This window comes from Neoarius graeffei, chromosome 23 (genome assembly GCF_027579695.1).
Source record: "Neoarius graeffei isolate fNeoGra1 chromosome 23, fNeoGra1.pri, whole genome shotgun sequence".
Classification (NCBI taxonomy): domain Eukaryota; kingdom Metazoa; phylum Chordata; class Actinopteri; order Siluriformes; family Ariidae; genus Neoarius; species Neoarius graeffei.
The window spans coordinates 15,989,290-16,004,229 of NC_083591.1; the positions used below are offsets into that span (position 1 = coordinate 15,989,290).

Here is a 14,940-nt window from a genome sequence, read left to right on the forward strand (position 1 = left end):
AAAGACACCCAGACAGTATTTTACTATTTATTTTATTTTTATTTTAACCAGGTTTGTCCCATTGAGATCACGATCTCTTTTACAAGGGAGACCTGGCCAAGAATGGCAGTACATGAAGTTCCATCACATCGTCATAACAAGCACAACAAAACATCACATCGCCACATCAACACAAACAAAAACATAATTACATCGTCACATCAAAACAGACAAAACCTGAAATTCAAAATCAAAACTAGTAAATTTACAAGGTTTAGTCAGATATTTGCTCTCCAATAAAACATTTGCACTCCTGAAGCCTGGATGTAATGGAATTTATCATGGATTTGAATGCATTCAGAGATACCAGACTTTGAAGTTTGAGCTCTGCCTGCAGACTATTCCATGTACTTGGAGCAGAAAATCTAAAAGCTTTCTTTCCCATTTCTGTTCTCACCTTAGGAACAGTAAAATGAAACAAGTCCCGAGAGCAAAGACTGTAGGCCCTATTATTCAAGATTAAAAGTGATGATAAGTAAGATGGAGTCATCTCAAGAATAGCCTTGTAAATTAGCACATACCAATGACCGAGCCTACGCACATATAAAGATGGCCAGTTTACTTTGCTGTATAAGACACGGTGATGAGTTTATTACACATTAATAATAATAATAATAATAATAATAATAATAATAATAATAATAGATGAGTCTATTACACATCTTGTTGTGTTTTTGTCTGTGTAGGAAATTCATGGAAAAGAAAAAAAAAACCAGGAGCAAATTTGGTGCCCTTAATTAATAAAAATGTCCCTGACAGGATCCATACTTGCCAACCCCCAGAGAATTAAAAGCGGTAGATTAGATTGTGTGACACAGTCACGCCCTTCTAGGGGGGGTCCAGGGGGCATGCCCTAGCCCTCCCCCGGAAAAAAAAACAAAAAACAAAAAAACGTGTAAAATGGTGCATTCTTCTGCAATCTGAGTACCATAATTGAAGAAAATTGATCGGCCCAACATACTTCACAAAATGCTGCTTCTCACCTCGCCTCGATGCTTTGATGCTGGATGATCCGACGGCCAAGTTGCACTGAACTTGTTTTCATAGCAAATCTCTTTTTTTCTTCAGAGTTTTCATTGTTCGCCATCACCAGAGTGTGCACGTGAACTCATTGCTAATTGACTAGAACCATAACGAGAACCAATGGAATGGCACGATAGAGCAATACAATTTAGATTCTGTGAGTATTGGTGCGGTTTTTTTTCTTTTTTGGGGGTTTGTTTGTTTTTTTTAATTGAATTATCTCTGGTTTGATGACAAAAACTGGTAACATGATGATAAAGTTAAGAGCAACATGTATGACCTGTTTCTCAAATTAAAAAAAAACAAAAAAACAATTTAGATTCTACATTATCACGCTGTTCCATTGGCTCTTGGAGTCACTTAATATGACTATTTGAGCAGGGGCGTCGTAGAGGGGGGTAAAGTAGGACTGATTCACAGGGTCCTGACTACAGGGAGGGCCCCTGGCTGGGAGGTCCCCAAAAGGAGTCTATTTTTTCTCCTTTCGTTTTTTTTTCTCAATAATGTTGGTATTTCATGCAAATTCAATGTTCTCTGGGAATACATCGGTTGAAATGTATGTCCCAGCCTGCAAATAGTACCTATATCAGACACCCCCATTATCAATGCACATTGGTTTAGTCCGCCCTCTCGCAGACTTTTGACTGTATGCGCAACGGATTTTTTCATGCTTCGGCATGAAACGCAGCAGACAGTTCTTAGCCAACAAGGATCATGTTGTCAAAGAAGAAATCAGGCTTTCAGAAAAGAAAGGCAAGAAAGGCAGAGGAAACAAGATGAAGGAAAGCAACTGCTTACTGATTTCTTTCCCAAGAAAGGTGAGCCCAAATGTGAAAATTAACAACAGCTAACTGGTTATCCCATTCAGTTGCATACCACCGTGATAGTAGCCTAAATCAAATAATTCGAAATGAAATAATCCGTCTTCAACTCCTTAATTTGATATATAACCTGCAGCTACAAAGCATTTTTGGTGAAATATGCATTGCATTAAGGATCTTCTGTACGCTGCCTGTTACTGTTGCTGGTGGTGAGAGAGCATTCAGCAAGATGAAGCTGGTGAAAAATTATTTAAGGTCAACAATGAGCCAGGAGAGATTAAACAGCCTTGCCCTTCTCTCCATTGAATGTGAATTAGCAAGACAACTGGACTTTAAGCACCTCATCTGTGATTTTGCCACCAAGAAGACCCGTCAGTGGGCATTTAGTGGAATATAAATTACAATTTTTCCTACAACTTGTGAAAGCCTGTTTTCTGTTTTTCCATGTTCTCAAAGAAAAAAGATCAGTCAGTTTAATCATTATTTCTTATGTTTAATTGTGCTATAAAAAAGCTTTTCATGATTGTGGAAATCAGACTGCCATTTGTTCTTTTTTGAGGAGTCCCCACTTCAATGTTGTACTGCCTCTGGTGTTGTTAATTTTATACATTATGAATAAAGAAAATGAAACAAAAAACTGTGCATGTGCAATATTTTCTGAGGAATCAATGCAATTGCAGCGGGGGGTCCACAGAACTGGTGGTTCCTGGGGCCCCAAATTTGGTGCTACGCCCCTGTATTTGAGGCTATTTAACAGTTACTGCTCGAAATCAAGTCATATATGAGCTGATACCTGATGAGGCACTACACGCTGAGTTGGCCATAAGCCATGTACAACGAGATTGAGTGGAATAACTTTTTTATTCTGTCCACATTCACTGGGTTTTGAGAAACAGAGCATTTTTATTTTTTGCAAATTTGATAAATAAAAACTTTATCCAAAACGTCCAACAAAATCATTTCTGCTTAGAATGGAAACAAACTGGCAAAATGACAGGAGCAATTTGTGAAAAATGCGATAATAATAATTCTTGAAAAATAAAAAAGACATGTTCTGACCATCAAATAACTTTCATTCCACATTTCTTTCTTTTTTTTTTTGGGGGGGGGGGTTGTTTTTGAGTAGAGTTTTTAATTTCGTCCTCGGTTCGTTCAGCAACACGCGCCACCATTTTCTTTTTCTTCTTTACGGTTTTTTTTGGTGGTTGGCAAACCAACTCAAAAGTGCATTACCACCACTGACTGGGCTAGAGTGTGGAACAGGAGATATTGGGGGGGCGACGGCGACTATATTCTTCTAACAATTTCTGTTTCTTTTAAATACTTGATAACAAAGTGATATATCTGACTTGATGCGCTGCACCATTTTGTTTTTCTCTACTCACGGTACAGTATATGAGCTGATATCCTAGCAGTAGAGTAGCCAATCAGAGTGAGCGATTGCTCATATCCAGTGAATGTGGATAGAATAAATACTTGCATCCCCTGTGCCAAAAACAGCTGAAGTGAGATCAGAAGAGCAAATCCAACCATTTTCGCTGATTACTTTGTAATGCGGTAGTTTTTAGGACTAAAATCGGCAGACGGGATTCACCTGTCAAAATCGGTAGACTATCACGTGAATCGGTGGAGTTGGCAAGTATGAGTATCTCTTAGTAAGTGTAATATGTAATACTGACCACACAATGCTGCTGAATTCTCAAATCTGATTGGTCAGAAGGGAGTGAATAATATTCTATATGAAATATAATAAATGTCTGCGACCAGCGAGCACCTCGATGTGATCAGCTGTTCGTTTAGCAACAAGATGATGTAACTGTCAGTGCTTCCTCTGTCTGCTTGACTGCGCGAAGAGAGTGATTTCATGCACATTATTTGCTTTAATCCCCTCAAATTAAATTACTTCCCAGCCACAGAATGGCCTGGGTTTTTTTAAATATTGCAGAAATAAATATATATCACAATGACCAAATTTCAGAGGGAACTACATTTCACCGATTTTATGAAATCGAAAGGCTGTCTACTTTGAAGCTTCTTAGAAACAATCTGCATTTTTTTCTCTTTTGTGAGTTTATGAGTCGCTTTAATTGTATTTTATATACAGTAATATAATAAGTGATTACAGGAGCTAACCTGTTTTGCGTGTAATCCACAACATTAAATGTAACTATAAATGGATAAAAGTACACTGAAAAAAATGGCCTGTTAACACAAAAAAATCTTGTACATCGGTTGCACTTATTAAAATCATATCCACTAAGACCAATTAAGTCATGTTCAGTCAAACAGAACATGACTTAATTGGTCTTAGTGGATATGATTTTAATAAGTGCAACCGATATACAAGATTTTTTTGTGTTAATTTAACAGGCCATTTTTTTCAGTGTACAAAGTGTGACCCTTTAGCAGGGATTTCCCCATAAAAGAATATCAGAGCGGTGCTACTGATGCGGAGCCCACCCTGAAGACTACTAGCGGGGTCCGGGGGCATGCTGCCCTGGAAAAATTTGAAATTAGAGACTTCAAATGGTGCATCCTGGTGGCATCTAAGGCTGATTTAGGCACAATTCAACATTATTAAATTTGCTGTTTTTTACCTTGTCAAATATGCAAGGGGCAAAATTAGATATGAAATGAAAACACTTTGTAGCATGCCTCTTCATTTTCCAATTCCAGGATGCCAGGAACAGAACCAAGGTCAATTCATGCAACAGCGCCATCTAGCGCCTAGAACTGGTTTTATGTATGGTCGCGAATGGCAGTCAGTGCACGCAGTGAAACCCTTTATTTTCACTTCTGGGTTGAGTCCCAGGATAGTCTAGACTTATTTATATGTATATATATAAAACAATATCTTCCTATTTCTATAGTTATTACTTATTTTCAGATGGCAATAGGATATCTTTAGGTGCGGAAAGTACTCTGCATTGTTCAGTTTATGGTACTGATTTTTTTTTTTTTTTGGTGTGCAATTGACAGCACGGCACTGACATTGCAGAGCGCAGCGGAACGGCACGTATCCACTCTGGGGAAAGCCCTGATTAGTAAAATAGGAGGAGATGCAAACTTTTCCCCTTGACTGTAGACTGAGAGTGCAGTAAATAAGCAAAGCAACAAATAACTACACTGAAAAGTTTAAGTGTATCCTAACCTGGATCCCTCTCATTTTCCTCTTCATCTTCTTCTTCCTCCTCTTCTTCATCTGCGCTCTCTTCTGATGATGATTCTGCACTTTCTGAATGCAAGAAGAACAAAGGCGTTTGAAGCCTCAACTTAAACACTCCTCATGCTTATTTAAAATGCTAAATAATGCATCAGTAATTTCATTAATAATGTCATAATGAGATCAGTGATGGCTCATCCATAGGGACATGTCCAACAGGGGCCCATTCTATTGTTTCATGGTTCACATTTACTTCCATAGAGTTATTACTGCACCTAGTGGTCAAATATGGGAACTGCAACCAGGACTAATTGGTGCCCACTGGGGACCAGTATGTCTTACTTCAGCCTGTTGGACTGGATGTGGGCGGAGAGAGATGTCACACACTTACCATATAAGGGGGCTATGGTGTACAAGGGTTATGGTTATTGTTAGGGTGTATTATGTAGTTGTCCTGACATATTTGAATGTTGGACATCTAAACCAGGTCACCTCCAATCCCACAGGCTGCACCGAGAGGCCTCTCACAGGGGAGGCTACTACGCTGTGCCATGCGCTTTCTAGAAAATTTTCATTGAAGGACGGGCAGCAGGCAGGGCAGTTACTAAAACGCTTGTCAGGGTCAGGGTCATTTTTCAACACGAGACAATCTTCACATCTTCGCATGACCGTGTAATGTTCTTTATATTATATGGATACATCCACACACACAAAAAAAATGCAAGTTAACCAAAAGAAGTTTAATTTTGAACCGGTTCGCCATTTTGACACCACACATCTAGTCAGCGGGAAAACGCTGGGAGCTCAGATTCGTGATATATTTCGTATGAAAAATGAGAGTTCTTCAACACAAGAAGATAAACTTCATATCTTCAAGCCATCATGTGATTTTCTTTTTATTATATAGACACATTCACAAACAAAAAGTACCCAAATTTATCAAAACAATTCATCGACATCCTCACGATTGACATACTAAAAATTATTATACATACAGGACACTTTTTTGATAGAATAAAAACACATGTTCTATTCCCTTCTAGAGGGTTTCACTCATTTGGTTTGATAGCATGCAACACTGTTAGCATATCGCTTATTCTACGTGTATTACGTCACTCTACCCAATGAAGAATGAGCATTGAATATTGTTACGATGTTGCACGTTGTCAAGACAATGACGTCACACGTCGGAGATGTAAAACTTCTGTGTTAGCGAGCGACTGTGACAATTGGTAAACAAACATGGCCACCAGGTTTGCTTCATTAAAAACAGAAGATTTTGAGAGAATTTTGGCTGCCAGTTTGAGCCGTCGTGTGTAGCTGTTGATGTTGATTTTAAAAGTAACAAAGTAAATTACACAGGGAAATGAATACTTAAGTATGAGTGAAAAATACTGTGGCGAGCTGCGTGGAAGAAGAGTCTAGAGACAGAAATCTTAGTTTCTCAGTCGTTAGCCTGTGCTACTGGATTTTGATAGCACTGGCTTGACTGTGCTTGACTATGCCAGCTAGAAGGCAACTGGACTGCCATGCTAACAGCACCGAGTCGTGGGTAAGCTAGCATTGACCTTCAAGAATGCTGATATGAAGAGTGTACGTATTATAATAATAATAATAATAATAATAATAATAATACGTGTTGCCAGGCAAAACAAATCTCGCCCAGTAGCACTTATGATGAATATGAAGGAAGATATCGCGAAAAAACGATTTTGACCTTTTTGGTGACCTTGAGTTTGACCATGTGGGTGAACATACTTGGCCAATAAACATGGTTCTGATTCTGATTCTCTGCTGCTCTCAGCCAATCAGAACACACTGTACTGCTTACTGCTCTCAGCCAATCAGAACACACTGTACTACTCTCAGCCAATCAGAACACACTGTACTGCACGATTGATTGTTACACTCTTACAGCACGATGACATATGCCCCTTTTCCACCAAATCAGTTCCAGGGCTGGTTTGGGGCCAGTGCTGGTGCTGGGTCACAACTCGTTCAACTTGCGAGCCAGCTGAGAACCAGTTTGCTTTTCCATAGTTCGCGGTGCTAAGGGAAGCCACGTCATTACGTCGCTGTATACGTCAGTTACGTCGCTGTATACGTCAGTTACGTCAGTACGTTTGCACAAACCTTGGCGCGAATATCGAAGTAAAAACAACACGGAAGAAGCAGCAGCAGCAACAACAACAACAATAATAATAATAATAATGGATGACTTCGCGTTTGTACAGCTGCTGCTTCTCGTCGCTTAAAAATGGCGATCTTTCGCGGTCTTGTTATTGTTGTTGGTCTTAACAACTCCGTCCCCCCGCTGACGTAAGCAGTTCTTTCTTCTGGCCCAGCAGAGAGTTGGTGCTAGCCTGGAACCGGTTTTTCTGGCCCCAGAGCCAGTTCTTTGTCAGTGGAAACAGAAAACCCGGTTCCAAACTAAGCACTGGCCCCGAACCAGCCCTGGAACTGCTTTGGTGGAAAAGGGGCAATAGTGGCTACCGCTTCTATATGAAGCAGTAGCCACAAAAACCTTGACCTTGACCGGATGACCCCCAAAATGTTGGAGGTTCTATTTGAGACCAATGCCCAGCTATCCTGAAAGTTTCATGAAGATTGGTCCAGCCATTTTCCCGTAACATCATTAACAAAAAAGAAAAAGAAAGAAAGAAAGAAAGAAAGAAAGAAAGAAAGAAAGAAAGAAAGAAAGAAAGAAAGAAAGAAAGAAAGAAACCCCACCGAAAACAATACCTCACCCCCTGCTGGACTCCGTCCTGGGCGAGGTAATAATAATAATAATTATAATTATAATAATAATAATAATAATATTGGCGGGCTTTTTTTCTTGGTATATCAGATATATTCCATTCAGCTAGCGTGATATTGAACTCATCCTCACCTCGTTCTATATCATGCTAGCTGAATGGAATATATCTGATATACCACTTAATGCCAGCCAATATTATTTAAATATGTCACGCGATGTCCTGGAGGTACTTTGTATGAAAAACACAAGTGGCGTATTTCCCAGTAAAACACTCGTGTCCAGGCTAGGTCTTCTGTGTGCTTTTTGAAAGACAGTTGGGCTGAAATTTTTTGCTTAAACCTGGCAACCCTGGTTGATGATACAGTATTAGCTCTTCTGTATGCACCTAGTGCATGGCGATGGGAAACACACCTTCTGTATCCACCAGAGTTGAACAAAGCTACGTGTAAAACAAGTTGCTAGACTGTATGCTGGATGAATATGTCTTTGACTCTCAACCACCGATTACATGATCAGTGTAAAGCTCCAGGTTTGAGGCTGTGGCATTCTTAATGTCATCCTGCCACCTCAAAATATATGGTCATGAGTAAACCCAAATGACTATGTCTATAAGAAAAGAACCCAGAATACACTGACGTGTGTGTGTGTGTGTGTGTGTGTGTGTGTGTGTGTGTGTGTGTGTGTGTGTGTGTGTGTGTGAATATACTTTACCTGAGCTGGTGTACTCATTGTCAAGCTGATTGGCTGTTTTGGAAGCAAAATAAAAAGCCATTTAGGGAACTATCCAGAAAATCTATGTGAATATATAATTATGTTACCGTAAAACTGGAGTTATCAGTAGGACTGTATCAATATAACTACTAGATAAATGAAAATGATACAACAAATTTAATTCAGGGCATTTTATTAATAGTAATTGCATCAGTGTTAACAGCTCCTAATAAGAGTTATAGATATTCATAAGTTCATAAGACAAATGTCTGTCCAGGACACACTGTATTTAATTCCATGAAACCATCATGACGCTCAGGTTAACCATTTATCCATCTGATAGTATGTGTCAGTCATTATAACGAGATCAAAATGATTAACACTCAAAACTACATCTAAAGAAGTGGTACTATTTGATTTATAAAATGGAAAAATTTATTTAAATGCCCAATGATGACCTCTAAAGCCTAGGTCACAACCAGACGTATGGTTTTTTGGCCGTCCGATTTTTGGCATTTCCCAAATCGCTGCATTTTTTTGTTCATGGAGAAAGACGCACGTTGGCCGTAAGTTTGTCTTGCAACCTGAAAAAAACATAAGCGCCCGTAGAGTTTGTTTGACATGACAAAGAACCTCTGCGGCCGGTCTGTGGCCAGTCTACGGCTCGAAAATCAGCACGTCACACGCACGCCCTCCGTGCATTTCACGTGCGTCCTCCATGCGTTTCTTGCGTTTTTTGCACGTAGACCGGCCGTAGAAGCACGTACGGCCGGTTGTGACCGAGGCTAGAGTTTGTTTGACATGACAAAGAACCTCTGCGGCCGGTCTGCGGCCAGTCTACAGCTTGAAAATCAGCACGTCACACGCGCGCCCTCCATGCGTTTCTTGCATTTTTTGCACGTAGACCGGCCATAGGAGCACGTACAGCCGGTTGTGACTGAGGCTTAAGAAAGCAGCCAGCAAGTGACTACAGGCCTTTCTTAGGCCAAAAAAAAACAAAAAACTTTGTTTCCGGTTATCCGACCAACCCCCCACCCCACCCCGGGCCTTTCCGACACCCCCGTGACTCCGACCCCCTCTCAGTCTACAAAACGTTCGTGTGATGCACACAGCGTGGTTGTCCCTGATCATAGACCAACGTCCGTACGTTATGCACAGCGCGAGTGTCTCTCGCATCATAAACGGCCAATTGTACGCATGCGCGTGATTACCTCTAACAGGAAGCAACAAAAATGTCGGTAGTTTGTGTGCTGAAAGACGCGTGTCTTGCACATCGCAAGCCCAGTCTTAGACAAATTACGTCGCTAGAAAAAGAGACATTTAAAGACATTGAAGATTGGTTAGCTTGTACCAGTAGTTCTAGAGTAAATATAGAAATCATCTACGCGAAGCATCGGTTGACACACCGACAACAAACAGCACTCACTGTGTTGCTGTCAGAGTTCGAGTACTCTTGCGGGGTGCCAGTAATACCCGCCGAACATTTTCTTGCCTCAGTTTGTGGTGTCGGAATGCCTCTCAACTGTGCAGATCCTGTTGAAATAGCTTACTATAGCAGTGGATTTGGAAGAACAGACATTTGTCCATATTGTCTTAAAGACTCTGTCTGTGTTAAACCAGATCTGAGAAAAAGATTTAAGAACAGTTATTGAAGTATGTGACGAGTGCCTTCTAAAAGGCATAAAAGACATTAGCTACAGGCCATATGGGAAGTAGACACTCAGTGCGTTTACATGCACATAGAGAGAATCGAATTTCTGCCGTTGCTCGACTGAAATCGAAGTTCAAAATGCCATGTATACACCTTAATTCGGCTGAAATTGAACCGAACTTGATTTCTTGGAATCGAGCTACACGACCTAGATTACCGTAAAATACCAAATAATAGCCGAGTTCCAATTAACCGCCGAGTTCCCTTTAACGGCCGGGTGTACGCGTGTGTTGTGACAAATAAAGGCCGGTTCCGAACACTCGCCGGGGTCTAAAAAAAAAAAAGCGTCCGAACGTTCTATCTAGAATCTTGAGGCCCAGCACTTTTCTGGTTTTCTGGTGTTTAAACGATTTTGCATTGCATAGTTTTCTACCGAAACAATATGAATGAATGAATGAATGAATGAATGAATGCAAAATGAAATTATTTCTATAATACTGTTTACAACATTTTGTTACGTGATAATAAACATGCCATTTCAATGTTATAATCTTGGTCTACTGTAATATTTCTTGAGGAATGCAACTCCGTAACTTTTGACAGATGTCTTAGCCAATTACGTTTGACATGGGTGTGTGGGATATCACTTACGTCATCGAATGAGGAATACCCCTTTGGGGTATTCACCCAACGAATGCCAGCGTGTGTGGTGACATTGAGGACTGCGGGTTTCCAAGGTTGGACTGCTGCTTCTGTTAAACGACCTAAATTGCCGAATGCATGCGTCAAAGCACACACTGAGTTTTATTAAAGACCTTATACCATTTCACTTGCCCTTACCCATTCGGATCTGGAAGACACTTTACAAAAAAGGTGAGAGCGTTCTAACATGCATTTCAGTCTGCTCGCGGCCAATCTAATCCAAGGGGCCTTTTCAACAAGTAATCTGTCGTGCAAGTTGGGCAGAAGCATGCGTCAGGCAGGCAACATGTAGGCCTACAAGTCAGTAACCTATTCAACTAACTTTCATCCGAACTTTAAGTTTTCTACGGGGTCGAGCCACCGTACCAACTCACTCAGGGAATAGGCTCATATCGGCCAAATAGGGAGACGTCTTGGAGAGAAACGTGAGAATGCAAGATGACAGTATGTAGCCACTGCAGGTCACTTATTTTTCAGCATAAGAAAAAACCCTTTGGTTTGACACTTCGCACCCTAATTATGTTGCTTCAACGTCGCGCCCTCCATGCAATTTCAGATTGACAGACATCGCGAAGCGCAAAGGGTGGAGGCTGCATGGGTGAGGGTGATAGCAAGTGACCATAACTTTGCAGAGTAATTAAATCACAGTGCTGCGCACAGACAATGGTGTGGTTTCTTGATTATTTTGTAAAGCATGCACTTAACTAGTCATTAACAGGAAAAGGTGTGTGATTTATCTTTTATCCACCCCGACTGTGCCATGCGAAGATGCTTTCTGCGTCTTCAAAATTCCCCGAAGTCGGCACCGTGCTATCTGTAATCTAACTCTAAACAAACTGTAAGTTATACTGGTTAAAAGTAGGCCTATCTGAGAATGATGATTTTTTCCCCGTTTTGAGGTAGATTTTGGGGAAGGTGTTTGTGAAGAAGGAATTAATCGCCTGTTCCAAATAGCCGCCTAGTCTCTAATACGCGCCGGGTCTCTTACGTGATTGAGACAAATAATAGCCCAGGCTATTATTTGGTATTTTACGGTATGCGATTTCTGCCGAGCTACTTAGTGCATGTATACCCTATCGAGCTAGTAGTCGAGCTACTTATTGCCCCTTCCGGAAGTGATGAGTGACGAGACCACAAGCAGGAAACACAACAGCCTCGGTCGGCATGACAATGAATCATGACAACGGCATGAATCTTTTCTTTTTGTGGCATTGTTTGCACTGTTAAAATTTAGCTCACTTACTGTGTCACCAAATACATCTGTACAGCTGTTGCATAGCTGTGAATTGTGTACATAAACAAGTCATTGTATTTGTGTGTGTGTGTGTGTCCAACATCTGAAGAATGTCAATAAAAACAAAACAACTGAACTTTCTGTGTGTTTATTAAGACATAAGTTAAATTGTAAGCAAAAAAAAATATTTTTTGTAAGCAAAAAATGGACTTTAGAAAAATATACAATTGTGCAAAATAAGTTGTCTTACAAAACAGTGGTCTGCGCAGGACAGTTTGTAGCCATACAGTCTGTTAGAGCAAGCCTAACAGCTTGAACACGGAACTGCCAGTGTTGCCAGATTTTAAGTGCATTTTGGCGGATTTGAACATGTTTTGGGCTGGAAAACGTCAGCAGTATCTGGCAACACTATAGCTCTTCTTCATGACGACAACCAGAAGTGTACCACCACGATGGGGCATGTAGCGCCACCTGTGGCTCGGGTGCACAATGCACCTCACACAATAGCTCGATTTCACAGTTGCATGTAGGATTGGATTTCTCTGGCACCCCTGCTGGGACCCTTTGCTCGATTACCGACAGTAGCTCGATTTGGATGTGCATGTAAACGTACTGACTGAACAGCTGATCTTTACAGTTCAGTGCACATGTTCAGTGTGAGAAGTTTGCGTATGGTTCGAAATAAACCTTTGAAAAGTGTTCTTTAGTGTTTATTTCTGAAAACAGAATACCTGCAAACATGCATTCAAACAGAGTGCTGGGTGGGTGGATATTTTGTTGTGAATAAGGGGGAAAAAAGAGGGGTGATAGCCATGGAAACATTTTTTTTCCAAAAAAAAAAAAAATCCCTACCGACCTACCCTAATTTTTCAAGGCATGTAATAGGAAACAAACAATTTTTTTTGTTTGGCCTTAGCTCGTGCCATCTCTAATAGCTTCCCATTAGTGTCTAATAGTGTTCAGCTATTATTTTAGCCTCCTGGTTAGTATCACAGCCAGCCGTCACTGATGATGGCCAAAACGTGTAGATTTCTGTTTGCCTTCGAGTAAAGTCAAGCTCTGGGTAACAGCTTGATACACATCTGTAGTGGGAGGAAAGTGATTATCTCAGAAAATGCTTCAGCGCTCCACTCCTGAGAAATGATTAGCGAGATCAAGGACAACTACCGAGTGCAGTAATTATCAAACAGCTGACACAAGAAGAAGTGGTACGGCGCGAACAGAAAGACATCAGGAAGGGCTTGAATGAAGGGAGAAATAGGGCTGTAGTGCTCTCTGGTGGAGGAATGGAGATATGAACAACTGTACGTCTTACCTTTCAGATCTGAAGCAGGAATATCTCCATTTCTGTAGAGAAAAACGCGATAAATTAGTTGCGATAAAATACCAGACACAGAGACAAATAGAAAGACATACACTAATGACGCCATAATAAAAACTGGTAGAGTACTGAAAAAAGAAAGTCAAATAAGTAAAAAGCACAACATAAGTAAAGTGTATCCCTGTGTCTGGAATCACTCACTACTCACTGTATAGCTGTGCTCACTCTGGGACCCAAATTGTTTTAGCGAAAAGTGCTAAAGACTCAAATTTTTCTTTAGCAATTTGCAATTTCGCTTAGCAAGAAATGCTAAAAGAACAATTTTCTTTTTAGCAAAGTAATTTTTTTAGCAAGATATGTTATACTTCTAAATGTTTCTTGCACTGACATAATATTGAAAAATGAATTGTTATTGTAGTTTGTTGGTGTTTCAATAGTGTTTGCAAGCTTGTTTCCTGCCTTTGTCTTTCCATGTTCTTGATTTATGTTCATAGCATGCTTGTTTATTCTTGAATCCTCTTATTTTGATCATTTCTTCAACTGTATATATGTAATGAAATTGTGTGTTTAATTTAACCCGCTTAATCTGGTTTACGGAGTCCATATTTTTCATTATAATTATATCTAACATCTGGTGTGATGTGCTTTGCATTCTTTGCTATCTATGCACCTTTTAGCCCTTAGTCACCCTCTATGGACCCTTCCCATGTGACGTCACGACAAACGCGGCCGCCATTTTGGACATGAACTACCAGTAGTCTACCACAGCCAACAACGAGGAACGACGGCGAAGCATCGAAAGGAATATAGCCATCAAAGAAAGTTTTTACTTTCAGCAAGACTTCCATCATGCCATTATATTGTTGTGCACCTGGATGTAGTAACCATCAACACACAAGGCAAGATTTATCATTTTATCGGATCCCGACAGATGCTGACCGACGGAGAAGATGGATGGTCTCTAAAATATTGGCAAAATGATGTTTATTGACATAGCAATCGTGTGTAACGGGAAGCATTTGCATATCCGAAGTGTTGTGTTTACACCAAAGATAAAATAAACCGATATGACAACGACTGCTGCTGCCAGGTTGGGGACACAAACTAGTAGAAAGGAAGTGTGCCAACAGACTTCCTTTGTGGTCGATTCTGCTTCAAGGTAAGATGCATTTAATTATTCGTCTGCTGTGGGTTTGGAATCGGTAGCCTGACCGATTCGTTCATGTTTGTGGTGCCATTTGTTTGTTGATGCGTGTTGAAATGGAAGATTGGTTGTTGACATGATTTCCAGTGATGCTTTGGTGCTGCTGTGGATCAGATGTGTTGAGTAGCCTGACTGGTTTTTTTTTCTTGCGTGTGGTATCATTGTTGACGCGAGGTTGTTTTTTGAACATGCCAATGCGGACACGATTTCCCCTGATGAGTTATGACTTCAGATGCGATGCGTGTGTGGAGGTGTGGAGTCCGCGTGATATGTGCGTAAGATAGGCTTCTCATGTGTTTGGAGATCCGCGCTC

The 14,940-nt window shown here is 40.5% G+C and overlaps 1 protein-coding gene across 7 annotated transcripts in view; it reads right to left on the reverse strand.

Annotated features, from left to right (window-relative positions):
* Window positions 1-14,940, reverse strand: part of si:dkeyp-97b10.3 (NACHT, LRR and PYD domains-containing protein 1) — a 92,847-nt gene that overhangs the window by 40,305 nt on the left and 37,602 nt on the right. For all 7 annotated transcript variants that reach the window (XR_009651296.1, XR_009651295.1, XR_009651294.1 and 4 more), the window contains exons 2-4: window positions 13,418-13,449; window positions 8,516-8,548; window positions 5,035-5,118 (exon numbers count right to left, since the gene is read on the reverse strand). Coding sequence is in view for 2 of the 7 variants with exons in the window: in XM_060905845.1 (XP_060761828.1) it covers window positions 5,035-5,118; window positions 8,516-8,548; window positions 13,418-13,449 (149 nt within the window). In the remaining 5 variants the exon portion in view is untranslated. The remainder of the gene's footprint in view (window positions 1-5,034; window positions 5,119-8,515; window positions 8,549-13,417; window positions 13,450-14,940) is intronic.